Below are 22,135 nucleotides of genomic sequence, written 5' to 3'. Positions count from 1 at the left end.
TGCTGAGAAACTAGGGCCTGCTGTGTGTGGCCAGAGCAAGTGGTTAATCGTCTCAGAGCTCCCCCACACCTGATGGGGTGCTCAGTACCGCCTGTCTGGCCTTCTCAGTTTCAGGCAAAGCACCTGGACCAACCTCTGCCTTCTGCCATTGGCACCTATAAAAACCACCCTCTCTACGCCCTGAAGCGACACCTGCTAAAGTATGAGGCCATCTACCCTGAGACGGCAGCAGTGCTGGGGTACTGCCGCGGCGAAGCTGTGTACTCCAGGTGTGTGTGTGTGTATGCGCTGCACTATGTGGCTTCCCAAGGGCTGGCGGTTTGGCTGCTTCTTCCTGGGCCAGGTGCAGGCAGGCAGGCAGGCAGGCAGCATAGGCTCTCACTTCAGCAGCAGCAGCAGCACTCACAGGGAGTTGGGGTGTGTGTGTGCACATATGTATGTGCGCACATGTGCCTCTGTGTGTGCATGCACAGGTGCTATAAAGGCAAAAGCAAAGACACAGTGCAGAATGAAAGAAAGGACAAGTGGGGCTGGTTGTGCTTGAGGCCCTGGGCTTCATGCCAGCCCTGAAGGGGACAAAGTAGGACAGGTAAAATTTAAGACAACAAAAGTTATACCCATCAAATATAAGTTAACATGCTAAAGTAATGAGTGAAAAATTAGATCACAAAAGTTAACCACTCGCCAGTCCATTTATTTAAATACAGGAGGATCAAAAATTGTTTTTTTCTCCCATTAATTTTATAACCCAGAATATAAAAACAACAGCTACTTTGTGTATCCCATGCAAAATTGATAGGTTGAAATGACACCTGCCCAAGAAACACTCAGAGATAGTATTTAAAAAAAAAACAAAAAAACTGCTGCCTGAGTGTTGCTTGGCATAAACTGTTAAGTGGTTAGAATGAGTGTGTGTTTTAATGGGTATTGGGATTAACAGAAAGTTCTGGCAACAGATGGTGCTAGAGTTTGTACAGCATTGCTAGGATACTTAATGCCCCTGAACGGAACACTTAAAAATGATTACTCCACAGGGAAAAATAATCCCCAAAAAAAGAGAAATGAGAAAAAGGAGTTGGGTGCCATGCACACCTGTAATCCCAGCCCTCTGGGAGGCTGAGGTAGGATCATAAGTTTAGCCTCACCCTGAGCAACTTAACAAAACCCTTTCTTAAAATTTAAAACATGAAGATAGGCTGGGGATCTAGCTCAGTAGCAAAAACCTGGATTCACTTCCTAGAACTGGGGTGGAGTTGGATGGGGTGGTAAAATATGTGCAAAATTAAGACTGAAAAATGTTAATATAATTTTGAGATTTTATTTACATAAAAATAGATAGAAGGATTTTGAGAATTAGCTTGAAGAGGAAGTTGGGAGATAGAACCTGAGCAACAGAATGCATTGGAGTAGACAGTGACTTGTTACTGTGGCAAAGCACAGCATAAAATGTGTGTTTCACCATTTTTACGGTGTATAGCTGAGTGGCACTGAGTGCATTCGTGTGTGCAGCTGGCACTGCCATCTCTAGGTCTTTACCCTCCCGGAGTCCCAGATTCCACCCTGACTGAGTCCCACCATCCCAGGCCCTGCTCCCGCCAGTCCACTGTGGTATGAGCTTGACTCCCGATGGCCTGCCATGTGGTGGCCTGCCATGTGGTACTGTGGAGCATCTGGCCATTTGCTTCCTGTTCCATCCATGCTGTAGTATGTGTCAGAGTTTGCTTCCTCCGTAAGGTTAGACATATCAGTGGACCACGTTCCTTATTCCTGTGTGATGACCCTGGGCTCTTTACAGCGTGGGGCTATGAATAGCGGTGCCGTGTGAAAGTTGTTGGAATCCCTGCTTTGGTTGTTTTAGGAATGTAGTATCTGAAGTAGAATCGCAGGTTAGAGGTGGTTCTTTTCATGTCTTAAGGAACTACTGTGCCGCATCCATCGCAGCTGCGCTGTTTATATTCCTGCAGCAGTGTGCATGCTCCTGACCATGCTCTCTCGCTTGTTTGTATAGCCATTCTGCTGGTGTGCAGGGGCCAGATGTGGACACTGGTTCTAAGAGGGTTGTGTCCCTGCCCTGTGTTCTCTACCCTCTCTTATCTAAGAACCATACCCATGGATGGCTTCACTACTTCTTTGGGATCAGGGATGTTCAGGCTAGGGATAGAGTTTTCATGTCCAGACATGGGGATATGGTGTTGATGGGAGGTGGAAAGGACAGGTCTTCCATCCCTCATTGGTCAGTGAGGATGAGGCTCTGAAGGGTCACCCAGTGGGAACTCTTACTGAAGGCTGGATTGCATCCTGCTGTCATGCACTATGAGGTGCTGCACTTCAGCTTGGCTGCCTGGTGAGCTGGCCTGTGGCTGTACATGAAGTGCTAGCTGGATGCCTCCCCCAGAAGGGTTGGGTGCAGACTGAGGAAGAGTAAGCCTGGCATGGCAGTGCAGAGCAGATCCCCACCATGAATAGACTTGCAAGGCTGCAGCATGGCACTTAGCTCAGAAGAGGAGGCCAGTGGATCTTTGCCTGTAATCACCATGGCCACCAGTTATTTGCCTGCCCCTGGCATGTGTCTTCATTCCATGGTGGTTTGTTAGCCTGTCAGTGAGCATCCATGCATCTTTTACCCCTCAGGTTGTCCCTGACATGGTGGTTAGCAGCAGATCAGAACTCAGCAGGCACTGCTGGGAAGCTGGGTTTTCTGCATTGCCATAGACTGCAGAGGGAACGAACTCTTACTGGAGGTCTAGGTTGGCAGAGACCGGGGAGACCTGGAAAGGGGCAAGTAGTCAGAGCCTAAGTGCTCCACACACGGTGGGCATTTTAGTGGACACTGCTCCTCTGGGTGTGTTAGAAGCAGGGCCTGTCCTAGGACCCAAGGCAAGGCTGGGGGTGGGGTCATCAGGGCCGCACTGTGCCCTTTGCCACAAGTCGCAGAGGCATGAATCCTGCTTGCACACAGGCTGGATGTGGGCTGAGCTCATCCTTCATCTCCGTGTTGCCTCCCTCAGGGATTGTGTGCACACCCTACACTCCAGGGACACATGGCTGAAACAGGCAAGAGTGGTGCGGCTCGGCGAGGTGCCCTACAAGGTAATGGCACGGCTTTGCAACCAGGTGGCAGAGCTGAGCAGGGAGGGTAGCAGAGCCTGTGGGCATATGCTGTGACAGGAAGCCAGCAGTGCCTCGCTTTGACTTGAGCAGGATTTGAGGAGGAGGCAAGCATTTCAATGATCTTAATGAATGAGGAATTGTAAAAATGGATCTCCGTAAAGTTGCAAGGAACTGAGACCAAAGGGTAGCCTTCAGCAACTGTTGGTAGCACAGGTGGCACTGCAGTGCTTTGTGACTGTGAGAGGCTTGCGTATGTACAGATGCTCCCCAGCGAGGTGCTCACAGGTCCCTGTTTCACATGAATTTGCGTGTGCTGATCTCTGTGGTGTCGCAGTACTGAAGGCCTGGATATGCAGAGACCAGAGCTCAGGAAGGGAAATGATCATCCAGGTTTCAGTGGCAGAGCCCAGCAGACATCCTTCTCCCAGGCATGATATGGCCTGTTAGGTCTGCAACCCACAGGCCTTCTCAGGACCCTGGGCTTGGTTAAGCCAGGAGGGCATGGCTGGTCCTCAAGATGTGTACTCCCCTCTGGGGCTGTGTGACAGTGGGGAGTTGAGGGACAGAGGTGAAGGGGAGGTGACAGTGTCAAGTGTGTGGTGCTTCCTGCTGCACCTGAGACCCTCACCCCTCATATTCCATCAGCCAGCCGCTCTGCTCTGGGGAGTGAGCCACCACTCAGAAGCAGGTGTCTCTTCACCTAGCTAGTATAATTCCCACCCAAAATGTAAGGACTCATTGTGTAGGAAGTGTTGTAAAAGGTGACTGAGGTATTTTGAATAGAGTCACTCATATTAAGTATTGATCCTGTCTGCAAGTGGCTGTCAGTACCTCAGTGCACATTAGTCACACTGCTCACCAGTCACCCCCATGTTACTGCAGCTGTCATCACAGACAGCTCTAGCATAATTCTAGGCTGCTTAGATCCATCCCTTTGTTGTGACTCCCATTGTTCCAGCTCCTGCCCTGTCCTCTCTTAAGTGTCCTTTCCAATGGAGTCTTCCTAGTTCTGCACATCTTTCTGACATCAGCTGCCCAGCCTGCCCCACAAGTATTTTTCACATGGGGTACTAGTGAGGCTGGAACACCCTCCTTTTCCCTGTCAGACTGTGTCCAGAGTCCTGACCCCTACCATGTGCTCCCCATACCTCTTCTTGTCTGTCACGCGTGGCTGGCACTGCATGGTGTGTTTGGGCACCCAGTGGATATGAGGCCTTTCCTCAGATCTGGGTTCCCCTGCCTCACAGGTCCCTCCCGACCAGGTTCTGCTGCAATGGGGCTCTTATCTGATCTGAGTGGCCTAATGTGAAAGGTTGTAAAGAGGCAAAGAATGCAGTGAAGAAATTTTGTACCAGGCACCAGGCTGTGGCCCCTACAGCTGCTAGAGAACAAGCTGAAGCCCCAGGCCCTATGGCATTGGTGGGAAAGACCAGCTCTCCTAGAGACAGCCAGGTGGCACCTGGGTGTGAATCCCAACTCCTTTCATATGCAGGTCCTGGTTCTTGAGTGAATGACTACTGGGTCCACCTTTCTCCCTCAGCAGTGAATATGACTGCTTCACTAGCTGTGACTCCAGGGTGGTCTTTACCCTGTGCGGTTGGCCTGACCTGTAGGTTTGTTGAAAGCAAAACTTGTATCAGTGTCTGTTTGCCAATGCTAGAGAACATAGTGAGCAGGTGCCACCCCTGTCACAGGCATATATATCATCAGGGTTAAATGAGGTATTAGGCCTGTTGACATGGGCATCAGGACTCTGGGCCTCATGAGTCTAGTGATGTGGGCGTGGGGACCCAGGGCCTCCTGGTGAGCCGTGGTTATGTACTTGCCAGATGGTGAAAGGCTACTCCAACCGCGCCCGCAAAGCCCGGCTCGCCAACCCCCAGCTGCAGGACCAGAATGACCTGGGCCTGTTTGGCCACTGGCAGACAGAAGAGTACCAGCCCCCTGTGGCAGTGGATGGGAAGGTAGGGCACACTAGAGTGGTGCGCACCAGGCCCAACTGCCCCCTCTGCCCAGCTGATCACATCCCACTGTCCCTCCTAGGTGCCCAGGAACGAGTTCGGGAATGTGTACCTCTTCCTGCCCAGCATGATGCCTGTTGGCTGTGTGCAGCTGCATCTGCCCAATCTACATCGTGTAGCCCGCAAGCTGGACATCGACTGTGCCCCAGCCGTCACGGGCTTTGATTTCCACGGTGGCTACTGCCATGCTGTGTGCGTAAGCTCCTGTGTCAAAGCCTAACTGATCTGAGGGCAGGCTTCTAGGAAGTAAAGGCAGCCATAGGCCTTGACGTCCCCTGGCTCCTACCCAGGGTCATAACAGCAGTGGATCCAGTGCCCTAGGCACACTGGCTGCGAACTCTTCCTTTGGTGGTCCCAGGTGGTGACCATATCCTTCCTGGTTTCTAAACTGTCCTGTGAGATGATGCTGCAGACAAGGCCTCTATGGCTTTCAGGCAGGCTGAGGAGGAGAGGTAACACCGGCCCCTGTAAGTCTGCTCCTGCCAGGTTGGCTATCCCTGGTTGGTTGAGTGTTCCCACAGGGGCCCCAAGTGCTCAGAAGGAGCCCCCTGTTTCCAAGTAGAGGAGGATGGGACAGGCAGGAAAGTTCATCATGTCATGTCCCACAGAACTGATGGCTACGTTGTTTGTGAGGAGTTCAGGGATGTGCTTCTGACTGCCTGGGAGAATGAGCAGGCCCTCATTGAGAAGAAGGAGAAGGAGGTGAGTGGTGGGGAGGAGCTGGGAAGGCCAGGCTAGCATGTGACCAGGGGGAGGAGTATGGGTGGGAGGTCTTGGGGATGTGCTCCTCTTCCTGGCCATTCTTAGGCCAAGGAGAGGAGGTGGCAGAGGCTGTGTGCTCTGCAGTCTCCCTAGCCCCTAGCCTGGGCCCCCACCCCGGGGGCTGTAGCCCCTGCTTTGTCCTTAGTCCAGGTATTAGGTGACTCAACCCACTAAAAATAGGTGTTATAGTGGTGGCTTTCAAGTGATTTTTTTATTTTTTTTTTTTTTTTTGATACCGGGGATTGAACTCAAGACCTTGTGCTTGCCAGGTCGGCACTTAAGCCACTGAACTATGTCCTCAAGTGATTTTCTGAATGACACCAGTTTTTTAAAATGCAACTTGGTGTGACCAAGACCTTATCTTCCCACCTGAACCTGTATGACTGGCTGTAGGCATTCTCAGGCTCCATCTTGATACTTCAGGACAACACCAGTGCTTATCATGTCCTGCTTCCTTCCTGCTGCAGAAACGTGAGAAGCGGGCCCTGGGGAACTGGAAGCTACTGGCTCGGGGGCTGCTTATCAGGGAGAGACTACAACTGCGCTACGGGGCCCAGGTGAGTGTGTGGCCTTCAGAGAATAGCAGGGAGACAGTCACTGCCCAGGCCCTGTGCACAGCAAGGCGTAGACATCTTCACAATCAGCTCTGGGCTCAGCACAGCTGCAGCTGCCCTCATGCCCTGTCTCCACTCGGGTCCCCTCTCACAGCAGCTGCATGTAGCAGGCCAGCCTGCTAACCCCAGAGGGCTTCCATGTGGAACAGGCAGGTTCCGAGGCAGGGATGGGCAGCCTAGGTGAAGTGCTCTGCATGCTTCAGGGCCTACCTCCACCCACTCTCTGCCCTTAGAAACTACTCCTGTCCTGCTCTTCACTGCAAGCCCCTGGGTCTGCTTTTATGTCTTCATGGGCTCCTAACTGCCACATGCTGTGACCCTGTACAGCTGTCCCTGCCTTCAGGGTTGCCACCTCAGGTCCTTTAGCACTATGTCTGGATAGATCCAGATGTACCCACTGTGCCCACACCTGAAGTCATAGGTGAAGCAGTGGCTGGAGTGGCTGGCAACCTGGAAGGCACTTCTAGGAGCTGCCTGTCTGTGACTGCCTTTTTCTCTCCTTCCCCTCTAGAGCGATGCAGCAGCTCCACACACAGGTATGGGAGGTGGGCTGTCCGATGAGGAGGAGGGAACCAGCTCACAAGCAGAGGCAGCCAGGGTCCTAGCTGCCTCCTGGCCTCAGAACCGAGAGGTTGAGGAAGAACAGAAACCAGCATGCCCCAGGAAAACCAGAAGAGCGAAGAAAGAGGCTGCCAGCCACCTGTTCCCATTTGAAAAGTGACCTATGTTCCTGCTTCTGGAATGTGGACAGGCTTGGGCGCTGAGGTCACGCTTGGGTGCCAAGGTTACACCGTAGGTGGGTCCCCGAGCTACTCACCAAAGCCCTGAGCTGGGGGCACTGCCCTTGGACTCTTGTTCTTTCCATCTTTGGAAACGGGAATTTCACTTTGTTTTCTTTAATAGAAAGTGCTGGGAAATTTATGGGTGGAGGTACCCGGTGCATCTGCTCCCACCATACCCTGGGCCCTGGCCTCTCTTGGGGCTTAGGATCCTTCCTCTACAGACTACTTAATCCTTGGATTAGGAGCCTGCTGCTGAGCACTGCCTCTGTGTAGAAAACAGGAAAGTCAGAAGTACAAGCCTCTCAGATCATGGCATGGGGGGTGCTTCCTGGCGTCACAGCAGGAGACTAGGACAAAGAGTTAACATAGGCAAAGAGTAACCAAGCATTACAGATGTTAGAGAAAGTGCATCAGTGTTCAAGTAGATTTTACTTATTACCAGATACATTTACAAAGCTCTGTATGCTCTTTGTTCAGAAAAAATAACTTTTATAACATTTTGAGAAAGAAAAATAAAGCATTTATCTAAAGATTTGCCTGTGTGCTTTTTTCAGATTTTACCTCAGCCAAGGATGCCAACAAATGCATGTAGGTAGGAAAGATGAAGTTTTGTTTTCATGTGGGCAGGGAACACATACACCTGGAAGTTTTTTTCTTAGCAAGATGTTAATCTTTGAGAAGAGTCCTTAACTACAGTGTTGAGTCACTTTTATCCAAGGGACACAAATAAAACCCTGGGTGTGACTCAGCAGCCACAGCACTGCTGCCTGTGTGGTGGAGAAACAGGCTGGGTTGCTATAGAAACTGCATCTCCACACTTCTGTGCCTGAGCCTACACCTAGAGGTGGGCGCTTCTGAGATGAGGCTACTGCTTTGTCTGAAGAAATAACCTGTTCAGGCAGGGCCACCTTATAGGAGGCACTGTGGAGATGAAATGAAGTGGGTCTACATCCTGCTTGTAGCTAATGCAAATGATTCACTGCTGATGTCAGTGGACCGTTAACAGCAAAAGGATGTCAGACATTTCTTGAGCTTAATCTTCAGTCCTTGTAACCTTGTGAGGTAGAAAGGCACTGTCAATTTACAGCTGAGGGAACTGAGGCTCAGAGCTCGGATTTGCCAGACACCATGAGCCAATCTGGCAGAGTGGGACTTGTGCCAATAGGAGCCAGTCCCTCCCCCTCTCCTAGCACATTCTAAAGATGCCTGGGACCTGAGTCATATGCTGCAAACAGCCATAGCCAGCAGGCTCCCCACTGCCTGGAGTGCTTGGCTATTTACAGGGACACCTTCCTTAATTACGCAGAACAATTTAGAAATGAGTTACATGAGCAGATGGCCCCAACCAAACCCACAGAACGGTAAATGTCTATACCAAGAGATAGAAATTTATTTTGAATTTTTATACAAATACAAAGATGGTACAAATTTTGTGATGGTTTCCCAAAGCCTTCAAATTACTGTTAACACTTAATTTTGCTGCACTTTTGAAATTGGCAGTTTCAAATGCATGTCAGAAAAAATTCCTTTCAGATCTGGCCATCACCTGATTGTACTGCCTCTTTTCCAGAAGCATCTGTGCAGAGTTCAGTGACTAAGTCATGGATACTATTTCAGTCCCTTCAGGTGCTGGTACAGTGCAGACAACCAGACAGGGAGAGTACTACAGCCAGGCTCAGAGGTTCTTCCTCTCAGGGAAGCCACCAAGCACATGGTTGCCACTCCCAGCAAGGGCAAAATAACATGCTACAATAAACAGCATAAAGACTGTAAAACGTACATGAAGACATCAAGGTTATAACCTGCTTTAAGGGGTGGAAGAGGAGCTGGAAAGCTCGAACTGAATTGAATAAGGCTAAGTTTTGTCTGGGACAAGTCAAACCATGGACACTAAGCATGCAAAGAACCACACAAAAGCAGCTGTTCAAGGGCCAGCACTCCCAGGATGAAAGGCACGGATAGCAGGTGGCTTCCTGCACCAGCCCTTGCCCTCTCGCTCACAGATATGACTGAGTGGGTCAGCACGGAGGACACCCAGTGCAGAGCTTCAGCCCTTCTAGGGATGGCTAACTGTAAGCTCCAACCATCATCCGGTGAGCAGAAAGCAAATCCCTTTTCTAACACGTGCTCCAAAAGCTTCTCAAAGCTTCAGACCATGCTTTCATGTCAGCTGAGTCACACCCAGCTCAGCAGTTTTCTGTGCTCTGAATTAACCTCAAAGGACAGACTCAAGGCTGCCATCTGTAATGAGAGGTCCACTGCTCAGGAAATTTGGGCTTTTTAGGTCTTTGATGACAACCAGGGGTAGAAGCCAAATACCAAACAAAAACGTAAAGGCTTTGGAGGTCCCATTGGCTGGAAGGCTGAAAAGACACAGGGACATCCAGCCAGCAAATGCGACATCTGGAGTGACTAGGACATACTATATGGCATTCTGTCCATAGGCCTGCTCTAGGTGCTTCTGCTGCCCTAGGCCAGCCTTTGGTACATGTCTGGTGCCAGCAAAGGCTGTTCTGTGGGGTCGTGGGTGTGATGGGTTGAGCAGTCTTGGCACTTGAGAAATAGAGAGTGACTAGGGCAACTCCCTGCTCAAGCAGGTCTCCAGAGCGTGCAGTCCCAGGACAAGGGGGGCGACTAAGAAAAGGCTGCTTATTGGGTTACCACCTTTGAGCTGCCATGCTCACCAAGGCTGCTTACAGCAAGAAAAAAGGAGGGGTGAAGCGTGAACACCAAGCATGAGGAGCATGCTGCTAGGTCCGCCCCTCTGAAGAGCAGTAGGTACAGCATCCAAGAATCCAAGGCTGCCCCGAGCTTTGGGGATGGAACTGGGCCATAACACGGAGTAGCCTGAATCCAGAGGCTGCCATGGGTCTGATTGACACTAGAGCTTCCTTCACTCCAGTTTTTTGGCAGGCACCCGTGTTCTGGCAATGAGGACAGGTACCAATGCCAGGCAGCCAATGAGGAATGCCCACCAGGGCCGGTAGAAGAGCCAGCCAGCAGCTACTGTCAGTAGGGTCAATGAGGTGGCCATGCAGAAGGCAAAGGCTTTCAGGCCGATGTTGACCAGGTCTCGGAAGACAGGAAACCAATCCACTGCAGGGAGAGAAGGCATAAGGTGCCAAGACCACCACACTTTACACTTAGCAGATGGCTTCCTCTTTCTAGCTGCCCCTTAAGGGGAGGAGAGGGGCACTGCAGAGGGAGGTGGGCAGCCTTGAGCAGACTCCAGAGTCCAGAGGCAAGGAGGGGCCCTGCATGGCACAGCTGAGCACCTGGAGCTCTTTTCTGCCCACCCCAGGGAGAACTACACACCCTCTTCTGCATGTGTATAGCAATAGGGCTTATCAGGCCTCCCAGGGCTAGGCCTGGACTACACGGGGCCTCATATGCTTGGCACCAGCTACAGCAGTGTGTGGCACTCCTGCTGCAACCTCCTCCAGGCCTGCAGGCCAGTCCCACACTGGGAAGGACAAGGGCACAGACAGCCGGGATCTGGGGAGGGTGTGTGACACCAGCCAGGACCGAGGCTCCAGTGCGACCAGCCAGGACTTCCCTGCAGTCTGTCTGAGCACAGTGCAACCATGCAGGGAAAGCCTGCAATTGCAGGGGAACTGAAGCCTGAGAAGGGCCTGGTCCGAGCACACAGAGCCCCACAGGACAGCTCTCTACCAAGTCCAGCTCACCCTAGAGGCTGTAGCCTCCTCCCCTGGGCTGCTCAGCTGCAGAGGATGGAGGGAGCAAGTGGACAGATGGATGGGAGGGGGGGCCCTCTCCGCCATGATGGCCTCCCGTACTCATCAGAATGGTCAGACACCATTCTGCTCCAGGGAGTGGCCCTCACACCAGGAGAGCTCACAGGACAGGTGGCAGTCCCCGGAACAGCATGTGTGGCTCTACAGCCTAGAGGCTGTAGCCCCCTCCACACCTACCCAAGGTGTAGAGGATCCGAGTCATGAGGTTGAGGCCCATGAACATAGCCATCCAGCCGGCCGCCCGCAGGCCCCAGGTCTTCATGGAATTGCTCCTGTGTTCTCTGCGAAACACCTCCTGTAGGGTATAGAGATGGACATTGGGTGCCTGGTGGGCAGGGCACATGCTGTGAGGGCTGTGCCAACTTGGGCCATGGCCACTTCAGGACAGGCCAAAGAAGGGCAATCACTGACCCAAGTCCCTGTCTTCCAGGTACTGCACAGTGCAACATGGGAGCTCTCTGGAGAAGGTGCCAGCCTCAGTGCAGCCCAGACTCCGAGGAGCCCCCAAGGAGCCCCTCCTTATCAGCCACATGCCCTCTCTATGCACATGGTTGGGTCTTTTCAGGCTAGTGCTGCCTCTCCCCCACTGCCTGGCTGTTCCTTCTCCATGTCCACTACTATTCTATACCCTCCTCACCTCTCAGTGCTCAAGTGCTGTGGCTGTTCCTGCCCCACACACCCACCACCTGCACACCGGCACCTCCACTGCCTCCTAGACAATCTGTTTAGCATCCTTCATGTCAGCTCTTAGAGCTCTGCTGGTCCTGCTTCTCTAGCTCAGCAAACAGGTCCCATATCCACCTACAGGTAGGAACCTGGGGCAGATGCAGCAGGTTCCATTGCCAATGCACCACAGTCCAGTCCTGTAGCCCACCAGGGCTACTGCAGCACACACATTCTCCCAGCCCATCATGTTGTCCCTCAGGAACAATCCACATCACCCGCCGTCCCTGCCATTGCTGTGCCTCAGGGACTATAATGTGTGTTTCTAGCTGGTCACACCATACCCTTTCTGACCTACCCCTAACCCCAGCCCACTGGATGAGAGGCCTATGGAGGAAAGACAGGCATGTGTCCCCACCTGCTGCGCCTTGGGCTGCCTACTGTGCCAGGCTGCATGTCCTGAGAAAGCCAAGGGCACTGCCACTACTGGGTTGTGCACCTGTGCACAACCCTGCCAGCTGTGGCTCTTTCCTTTATCTCAGCGGGAACTGTTTTCTCAGAGCTTCCCTGACCCCCTAGTCCAGTGATTGTGAGCCTTTTAGAGCTTTCAATGATACAAACAGCCTGATGGGGCACGCATGCCATAGGTTTGCACCACTGCCCTCTCATGCCAATCTACACCCACTACAATAAAAATGTACAGCACTCATTGCTTAATAGTTATCTTTCATTGCCCTGCAGGTTTTACATGCCTTTAAACACTTAATGCTGAGAGCAACTCAGTGGGGTGGGAGCACATTCCCATTTGAGCAGAAGGCAACCAAGTTTCTGTGAGAACAGGGAACATGAGCAGTCTTACCTACTGCAAGCCTGCCCTGTCCTGTACTGGAGCAGGTCTCTCCTATATGTGGGAATGAGGTGGCCAGTAGGTGTGGGGGTTGCCACGCTAGGCAGCCCAAGATCAGGGGATGGGGACACATGCCTGTCCTTCCTTCATAGGCCCCTCACCCTTCCTGGGACACCGAGAGACCTGGGGCTCCACCCAGGAGGCAGGAAGCCAGGGTCTCGGCAGGAGAGACCAGGCCTGACCAGGCATCATCCCGTTGAGGAAGTACTTAAGGGGCTGAGCCTGGTGACTGGGCCTCGCCCATCCTGGACATGTACAAGGAGCAGTAGTGCTACAGGCTGGGAGGGAGGCCAATAGGGATGACAGGTGGTAGTCGCAGCAGGCCCCTGTGCCGCTACCTGACCCTTGCCACCTTCTGCACGGGAATCCTGCAATGCTATGAAAGCCTGCAGTGATACTATGTCCACCAACAGCAAAGAGAGAGCATGACATCTAGTATGACATTCCTCTCCTTAAGTGTTGGATGCAGTGTGGTAGAAAAGGGACTCGGGGTAGCTTAGGGACCTGCCCTTCACATTCCAGTGCTAGCTCCTCTGCTGCCCTCCAGATGCCCTGGGGGAGAACACACTTGATGTGCACCCCTGGTGCCCACCAATGTGAGCCCTAACTTCTCAGGAGGGATACTGCTCTGCATGTAGCCTCATGGGGAGGCCCCGCAACCCTCAGTCTGCGGCTCTGGCCTTGTGACCTCCACAGCATCACCCGCTGTTTTCCCTCAGTGACTGCACTCCTTACACCAGGGAGCTCCCCACATGCTGTCCTGCCCACACCATGGGCTGCTGCTCCTTCACTCCCCTTCTTTCTCCCACTTCATGGCACTCACTGTCACCTCTCCTGGTCAGGGCTCAGGAGGAAGGCACACAGCATGACTCACCTCTGCAGAGAAGTCCCCATGGTGCAGGAGCAGCAAGGTCTCCCCTGACGGAGTGGAGTAAGGAACAAGTTGGTCACCCCGTTGCCGGGCAATCACTGTGACCTGGCCAGGGAAGGCATGTCAGAGCTACAGAGAATTCAGGGAGTAACACCTCTCCCTATGGTCCATGCCACCCAAGGAACCAGTGAGGAGCCCCAGACTCATCTCCTTCCCAGGGTAGCCCAGCCCTGTAGCATCCACAGCTCCAAGACACAGGGCAGGAGCTGGGCCAGGACAGGACCAGAGGGCCTGGATGGAGAGGCTAACTGCAGGCAGTGCTCGTGACCATTACACACCCCACCTGTGTGACAGCAAAAGGGGTGGCCAGGCCCTGGCCTCCCGGACAGCACATGAATGAAGGCCTAGTGCTCACAGCTCAGAAATCAGAGCTGGGAAGGGGGTGTGTATCATTGGGAGGACACATTAGGAGGACCCTCAACAACTGCGCTGAGTCTAGCGTCTGTGGCTGGCTGCAGAGCTCGGGGGTACAGGGCAACAGCATGTGAAGGCTGCACCTCCACAGAGAGCCTGAAATGGTCAGCTCTCTCCCCAAATCTGAGCCCAGGACACCAGGAGCCCCCGCTGACTTGGTGCCTCCCAGGGAAGTCAGGTTACCACGTGGGCTGGGCCCAGGTCAGGGTCATCGCTGCTCAGTCCTGCATAGGAAAAATAGACGCGCAGGTCTCCCACCTGGGTGCAGAGAGATGGGAAGGTGAGGTGGATGCACTGGTCTGGCCACAATGCCACATTCACACTCCCCCTGCCTCCACTTCGCCTGCTGCCTCTGTCCCCCAGCATCTGGCTGCATGCAACACAGGTATGGCCAGCATAATGTTCCCTCCCATACCTCTGGGTACTTGGGGTTTTCACTGTGGTAGAAAAAGTCCCCTCGGCGGATGATGTCCACCTGGGGGTCCTCCAGTTTGGACAAGCTGAGTGGCCTGAAGTTGTCGATTTTGTCTATGAGGCCTAGGGGAGGCAAAGTGCTCAGAACCACAGCACACTGCACAGTCTTCCAGTCCGTAGCCACACACCTTGCCACATGTCCAAGGGGCTTAGCCATGGGAATCTGCCAGCCAGTATCCCCCTTCGAGGGCATTCTTGTGCCCAATGCCCATGTGCTTAGGTATGACCTTGATCCCCTGCCTTTCCCCTCAGATTATAGCTATCAATGCCCTCCTGGACTGGGAGCTCCCAGGAGACAGGACATGGTGGCAAGCAGCAGAGACCATGGGGTAGCCAGCCTAGCCCCAGGCAGTCTCCTCTCTTCTCTCAGCACCTGGGGTCTTGGACTCACTGTGGCTGAGAGAGCTGCCCTGTCCCTAGGGGCTTCTCTGCACATGGCCAGGTATGGGTGGGTTCCCCAGAGTAGCCTAGGGTTGAATTCCTGGCTCATACCAACTGCTAGGTTGAAGTACTGGACCAGCTTACCTGCTGAGAGGAAAAACCTGCCAATCTGGACAAAGGGGGCAGTGGCTGTGAAGGACTCCACTGCCATGGCACTGTGGGAGGGAAGTGGCATCAGACAAGATCCCCATACTAGGGCTACTGTCTGTCCTCCTTGGCTGAGTACCTCACTCTATCCCTGTCCCCAGTGCTTCAGACCCTCCTGCCCACACCCAACATCCTATCCTGCACTAGCCCCCTGGACTGTACACCTCACATGGCCCCTTCCAGCCTTGAGTACATCTGACCTGACCACACTCCCAGCACAGCCCTAACCACTGCCCATTGCAGCACATGTGCTAGTTCTACTAGCCCTGTGCCAACATCCTGAGAAGGCCCTGGCCAGTGGTCTCTTGCCCCTAGAAAGCTCTCCTTGGTTGTCCTCTTGCCAGGCTAACCAACAGTAAAATGCTTCCCTGGGATAGTACATGTGAAGCCCCCTGAGTCCTCTGCCCATGCCTTGAGTTGGCAGCTTCGTTGAGAGGACCTTGTCTGGGGTTGGCAAGGGTCAGGTCTTGCTCTCTGTGCCCAGGGCCCAGCACAGGGCCTGGTCCCAAAGACATGCCCTATGTCATCCCCTAGGAGGCAGAGCTAACTCGGTTCCATACACTCAGATGTGGACATGGGAGCTGGGGACCAGCCAGCAGCAGGCAAGCTCCACATGCACCTGGGGTTTTTGTGGCCAATCTCCCGGTCAAAGTTCCTACTGTTGACAATGTCTGACCGCCACTCGGTATCTGTAAGGAGAGAAGAGCTCAGAGTTGAGGTGCATGTGACTGGGTGGGCAGCCTGGAGGGTGGGGCAGCACCTGGGGAATCCCGCCCAGGTACCATAGCCACCCCACAGCTTCCCGTGTGGGGGAGGTACCCGCAGGCTGCACTCACTGTAGGAGTACTGTGTCTCCTTCTTCATCTGCCCGTCCTCAGTGTATTCCCTGCAGTAGGGCACAGGCAGCTGCTGTGTCAGCTGGGCTTGCACAGGCAGCTCCAGACAGAAGCCACCCCAGCGCAGAGGAGTCCAAATCCCCACAGAGCACAGCATCTGGGGCTAGATGTTCTCACCCCAACAGAGCCGGCTCTGCCCTTTGTCAGCCCAAGTTGACATCCATGCAGTTCCACACTCTGGGCTTGGGTCACCCTGTACCCTCTGTACCAGGAAGACTGCAGGGGCCCCAAAGCTGCCTTTTCCTGGCTTAGTGCTACACTCATCCAGTCCCAGACACCAGGTGACCTTCCCAAGGACCAGGAATAGGATATATGAAAGCTACCCTGCCTGCTCTAGGAGCAGGGGCAGCGGAGGACACACTGGTCTCGGGGAGGTTGTGTGAAATCTGGACCCAGCCATTCCTCAGGCTTGAGCAGCTCTGAAGGAGGGAACAGACCAATCCCCCTTTCTCTGAGCAACTCTGCTACTCTGCATTGGATTCTGCTACCTCCCAATTAAAGATTACTGGTTTCAACAATGGAAGAGCTGGACATCTTCTAATAGGAAGTCTATGCTCTGAATTCCAGAGCAACAAGATGACTCCATTCCTGCTCTTCCTTTCCTATGCTGACTTCCGCCTCCAGAGTCTGCCTTACCTAGACTCCTCGGTCTCCACCCACTGGTACATCTCAACATGCCTCCGTAGCTTCACAGCCGGAAGATGCACCCCATAGTTCGGGTCAGATAAGAGCTTTGAAAAAAATCCAACAGAACACAAAAGTCAGGACAAGGGCCCAGAACCCCTGGCTCAGTAAAGCCAGACTGGACCAGATATAAAGAAAAGGGGACCAGGGGACCAGAATTGAGTGTTGGGGCTACTTCCAGCAAGAGGGCAAGTAAGGCTGCCAAACTGGCATTCCTACTACATAACATGGTGACCTCAGACAAGGACCAGGCTGCAGGGCCCAGGACCAGGCCAACAGCAGCATGATGGTGTTCAAGTCCCCCGAGGCCTGCAACATGAGAGCACCTACCAGGAAGAAGGGTTCAGCATACTCCAGGTGCTGTGCATGGGTATGCAATCTAATTCCATCTGGCCCTCACAGTGGCTGTGCAAGCATCACCCCTGTTGCCCCCAGCTTCCAGACACAAAAAATGAGTGGCAAAAAGGCCACACAACTGCCCAATCCAAGCCGCAGCAGCCACCAGCACCGCTGCGCCTACCTTGGACGTCCGAAGTGCCCCAATGATGTGCACCAGCCTGCCCTCGTTCTCAGGGGCCACACTGTGGATGCTGTCTGGGGTCACCACCAGGGACAGCCCCTCTGTCAGTGAGGTTGCAGTCTTCAGCGCACGACCCTATGCAGGAGCAGGTTCACAATCAGGACTTGGGAAACACTAAGACCTGTCATCCCACTTTACTTCTGGGGAACTTCAGTCTAACAAGTGTGGACTCAGATTTGGAACCCAGGATTCTACTAGCCCCACCAGCATTGGCATTGGCCTCTGTTGGACCCAGCCAGGGCTGCTAGCCAGTCTCACCCTTCCTTCCCTTGGGCTATTCTCCCCTACTCCCAATAGCAGGCCTTGCCGTAAAATTGGCTCTGGAGCTAGTGCACAGGAGCTCTCTGTACTCTGACAACTTGGTTTAGAAGATGCTCCTCCTTCTCTAGGATCTCTAGGTTACACAGACATGAGATCAGATCCAGCCATGCCATGCCTGGAGCAGGTTTTTCAGGTATGCACACTGACCCACTCCTTTTTTTTTTTTTTTTTCTTTTTTTAACCTTTTAAAATTTTTTAGTAATTTATTTATTTATATACTTACTTATTTACTTATTTATTTGGTACAGGGTCTCGCTACCCAGTTCCGACTCATAGTAATACTCCTGTCTCAGCCTCCCTAGCACTGGAATTACAGGGGTATGCAACCATGCCTGGTTTCGGTGGCCTACCGGTATGGCATGAGGTACTGGGGATTGAACTCAGGTCTTTGCACTTGCCGGGCAGGCGCTTAGACCACTGAGCTATTTCCCCAGCCCCGACCCATTCCTGTAGAGAGCCCATGCCGCGAATCGCGGCTTCAGAACCAAAACTCCTAGGGACCATTGGGTGAGGCCTGCTGCAGCCCTTGAAGCCTGCGCTAGATTACCCCTCCCACCGAGTGTGCCAAGATGGCGCTCATTTCCTGCTTCCACAGTTGCTATACACCCGCCTATAATGATGTAAGATACCTTCCCTGAGATTGTAACCAATGGCGCTGTAACATGTATCAACCCTCGATTGGACAGTGTGAGGATATAAAAGAAACGCTCCGCGACGCGGAGGGTCAGAGACAGGAAGAGGGACGGAGAGAGGAACTGTGCTCTCTCGGGGCGCATCACTCAGAACGATTAAAGCCTTTCCGCCGCACAAATCGTGTTGAGTGCTTTCCTGCTGGACGGGAGGGCGCCCGACACATTCCTACTCTTATGAATCACACCATTACAAACTTCTGATTAAATTCAGGGGTCTTGGGGCTGGTGAGATGGCTCAGTGGTCTAAAGCGCCTACTTCGAACAAGCTAAGCTAAGCAAAACACAAGGACCACGGTTCAATCCCCCAGCACCACATGCCAGCCAGCCCCGCCCCCTGGTGGGCTGAGCTGGCCACACACACAAAATAAATAAATAAATAAATAAATATCATTTCTTTAAAAAAAAAAAAAAATTCAGGGGTCTTTCCCTTGTGTAAAATCTAGCCCCTTTACTAATCCAGACTAGATTCACACCTCCTTGAGGCTATGGGGGCATTCACTCTGTACAGGGAGACCCAATATCTTACCTCGTTGGTGAAAATCAAGTAGAAAGAGAGCAGAAAGGTCATGAGCCCCACAAACATGCCCCCTGAAGTCTCACTCAATCGCTCCAAGAAGCCTGGCTGAGGGTCTGATGTAATTTTGACATGTTCTCTCCTGGTACCTGTGGTAGAATACTAAAAGAAAAAATATTTTAAAATAGAGTGGAAATTAGCTATTAAAAATAGGCTGAAGCCAAGTGTGGTGGTGTATGCCTGTAATTCCAGCACTTAGGAGGCTGAGGTAGGTGGATCACTTTTGAGTTCAAGGCCAGGCTAAGCTATATAGTGAGTTCAAGGCCAGCCTGGATTACATGGTAAGACCCTGTTTCAAAAAAAATCAATCAACCAACCAGCCAATCAATAAAAGTAGGCTAAGTTTTGCTGTTTTATTTATGCTATCTTAGTTGTTTTAATATGTACAGTGAAAGTGCATGGATATGAAATGCACAGTCTCATGAATTTTGACAATGATCTGAGTGTCCCGGGGTGCTTGGAACACAAGCCCCACAGGCACTGAGGGACAACTATGCCTAGGAGTGGAACTACACAGTTGCTGGAAAATATATGCTCAGCTTTTTCAGAAGCTGCCAAACTACTGTACAGAGAGGTGACAGCCACTGATGATACCAAGGGTCATGCTGAATGCTGAGAGGTGGGCCCAGACCAGCGTCCCTCCAACATAGGTGTCAGGCAGGCTTGCTGGGGAGGGCGGGGTGAGGTTCAGATCCCCAAAAGAGCAGGCAGAGGCCTTGGAGAGCAGGGAGTGGTCTCTGGGATGGATGGAGATGAGGGGATGTACTAGGCCTGGACAATGTCCTGAGGGCTTCAACTGCAGGTCAGGGGGGTAGCTGTGTACCATCAGCAATGTCACAGCTGATGGAAAGCCATCACCAAGGCAGGCTCTGCCACAGAGCAGCCCTAGCCTGAGCACAAGATGTGCACCTGCTGTGCCCTCTGCATCTCACAGTCCAACTAGGTCATCAGCACAGGGAGTGGATCTCAGGCAACCGAGTGAGGGGCACTGTGGGCACTGCAGGCACCTGCCAGACTGTGAGTCCCAGGGATATGAAGTGGTCTCAAAGGGTCTGAGGCAGCCAGGCTCTTCCTGGCACTGATGGGAGTAGGAACAGGCAGAGGGAAGACTCTATAGTCAGTCTGGGCAAAGTGGTGGCCACATCTTTCTAACTGTTCCAGAACCCGCCCATCCTGGGCTCTAGAAAAACCGGTGTGCCCCACACGCTGCAATAGACTGACTTTCCACACCAGCTGGGATCACTGTGGTGGCATCCAACCACTCTAATGACAGTTGCAAACATGCCCACACATGTCACAGAGAAGTCCAGGTCACAGACGGCACATCAGGAACAGAGCCTCTGAGCAGAGCCGAGGCTTCCATCCCAGCAGAGCCCAGGCCACCTGTCCATCCTCTGCTCCACACCATCCTTACCTCCTGAGCCATGAGCACCTGCGGGCAGTGGCATAGACAAGAGACTCGCCCTCCTCCCGTCCCCTCGGCCAACACTCAGGATGGGCTCACATGCCAGGGAGGACGCCCGAGACAGGGACCATGTGGGCCGTGATATAGCACATCTCACTCATTTTCAGAACCCAATCCCCAGTAAACCTGAAGGGTCCTGGAGAATTGTGGAGAATACTTGTAATACACATTCTTCTCACTGTAACATGCACCCCCATACACCTACACCTAGCACTTGGGGCAACAGGGAGTGCAAACAGAAGCAACACTGAGGGCCTGGAAATAGACAGACCTACCCAGAAGGCTAGCTGTGCCGGTCCCTTGCTGTGTGAATCTGGATAAGTTGTTCCACTTTGCTGGTTCTGTTTGTTCCCAACACCTGAGGACAGGTGATGTTATGCTGAGTTCTGCTGTCTCCGTGCTCTATCCCACTATCTCGGGGTCTTTCTTCCTCACCCTGCTTGTTGGCTCCATAGGTATGGAACCAGTTCCAGAGCCAGTAAATAAAGACCTGGCAGCAGAGGATAGATACCCGAGCTGTGCTCCTGAGAGGGCTCAGGTCACAGCACACCCAAGGACCACAGGTGCTGGACTGGGATGATCACTCTTTGACACCATTCAATAAGTACCTGCCTGACCCCAAAGCCCGCCCTCACTGGCACCCTCCCCACCATGTTGAGCTGGCAGGGACCCTGTGGAATACGGAACGAAAGGATACTGGCACCCAGGGCTACTGATTGCCTTCTTGGGGACCATCTCCAAGGCCCTGTAGGTGCAGTGCTCAAGAGCAGAGCTTGGTGGGGTGGCCGGTGGCACAGGCCCTAGCTCTCAAAAAGTGTATGGGTAGAGGAGGTGAAGGGACATAGAAGCCTGGAAAGAAGGTGTAGGAGTCAGGGGAGGGCAGCAAGGCACTGCACCAAGTGGGAGGGTGTGGCTGGGGCTGAGCTCCCAAGCTGGCTCGAGCAGCAATTTCGGGGGGGGGGGGGGGGCATGAGTCACCAGCTTCTCCCACACCCAGGGCCCTGCGAGGCAGTGCTACTGATCTTGTTCACGAATACTGGGCTTGAATAGAAAGTTTCTTTACAAAAAAAAAAAAAGAAAAGAAAAGAAAAAATTTTTTGTTCTTTTTTTTTGTTTGTTTGTTTGCTTGCTTTTTGTTGTTGTTGTTGTTCTTTTTTTAAGACAGGGTCTCGCTCTGTACCCCGGCTGGGATGGAACTCGCAGGTATCCTGCTACCTCCGTCTCCCGGACATTGGGATTGCAGGCATCCCCCACCATGGCCGGCTCTCTAAGAAACTTTGAGGACGGTCAGGTCAGCAGGGGCCGGCAGTACTGAGGACCCCCTCAGCAAGGACCTCCCCAGGTCCGCGCGTAATGTGGGCGGAGGCTCCATGCCCCCGACTTGCACAAACCTGCACTCAAGGCTGCACAGCTCCAGGGAGAGTCCCACCCTAACGATCAGGCCCGAGGGTCCCGTCCCGCTACAAGTACCATCCCCTCATCCCGCGTCCAAACTCCAGGGCCCGGGATCTGGATAAAGGGTGGATCCCGGGGACCCCTGAGGACCAGACGGGCATCCTCCAGGATACTCACGTTCGCTGCCATGCTGAGGCCTGACTCTTGCCCTTGACTCCGCTCCGCTGTAGGTAGACTGGCCGGGCAGCGTGCAGCCTACTAGCCTCTCGCCAGACCAGAGCCGCCGAACCCAGCTCAGCGATCAGGACCCGGCACGACTGGCTGCACAGTTACCGCCCTTCAGGCCCGGCTTTTATGCGCCTGCGCGCTGTACAGCCTGCTAGGAAATGTAGTTTGGGGTCAGGCGCTTTCCGCGACAAATTTGCGGCCTGCGCTGTCCCTAGCTAATGCGACTGCGCACTGCACAGCTCCTGGGAAATGTAGTTTCTCTGGCTAGGAAGCCACCT

At 53.2% G+C, this 22,135-nt stretch overlaps 2 protein-coding genes across 4 annotated transcripts in view; one reads left to right on the top strand and one right to left on the bottom strand.

Annotated features, from left to right (window-relative positions):
- The window catches only part of Xpc (XPC complex subunit, DNA damage recognition and repair factor), a 37,080-nt gene extending 27,499 nt beyond the window's left edge, over positions 1-9,581 (top strand). Inside the window, exons 10-16 of one of the 3 annotated variants that reach the window (XM_012512655.2) lie at positions 109-269; positions 3,009-3,090; positions 4,941-5,075; positions 5,155-5,324; positions 5,741-5,834; positions 6,362-6,451; positions 7,020-9,581. In XM_012512655.2, the coding sequence (XP_012368109.1) occupies positions 109-269; positions 3,009-3,090; positions 4,941-5,075; positions 5,155-5,324; positions 5,741-5,834; positions 6,362-6,451; positions 7,020-7,229 (942 nt within the window). In that variant the 3' untranslated portion in view covers positions 7,230-9,581. The other 2 variants (XM_023706368.1, XM_023706369.1) reach the window with 2 other exon arrangements.
- Positions 9,582-9,694: 113 nt separating this feature from the next.
- Positions 9,695-22,058, bottom strand: Tmem43 (transmembrane protein 43). The gene is made up of 12 exons (XM_004646108.2): positions 21,807-22,058; positions 18,722-18,871; positions 17,123-17,257; positions 16,555-16,649; positions 15,859-15,908; positions 15,642-15,711; positions 14,960-15,030; positions 14,376-14,497; positions 14,144-14,218; positions 13,490-13,591; positions 11,223-11,340; positions 9,695-10,386 (listed from the first exon to the last, which is right to left on the bottom strand). Exons 1-12 carry the CDS (start codon positions 21,816-21,818, stop codon positions 10,184-10,186), a joined length of 1,203 nt encoding a protein of 400 aa, XP_004646165.1. The 5' UTR covers positions 21,819-22,058; the 3' UTR covers positions 9,695-10,183.
- Positions 22,059-22,135: the final 77 nt, after the last annotated feature.

Source organism: Octodon degus, unplaced genomic scaffold (assembly GCF_000260255.1).
Source record: "Octodon degus isolate 3935 unplaced genomic scaffold, OctDeg1.0 scaffold00254, whole genome shotgun sequence".
Classification (NCBI taxonomy): domain Eukaryota; kingdom Metazoa; phylum Chordata; class Mammalia; order Rodentia; family Octodontidae; genus Octodon; species Octodon degus.
The sequence above is the reverse complement of the archived record's forward strand: the minus strand, read 5'-3'. Positions and strand labels throughout refer to the sequence as shown.

Coding starts and splice junctions, on each gene's coding strand:
- Tmem43 (XM_004646108.2), bottom strand. Junction 15,909..16,554: donor GTGGAGACCGAGGAGTCTAG/GTAAGGCAGACT, acceptor GCCCTACTGCAG/GGAATACACTGAGGACGGGC. Junction 10,387..11,222: donor TCGGATCCTCTACACCTTGG/GTAGGTGTGGAG, acceptor CTCTCCCTGCAG/TGGATTGGTTTCCTGTCTTC.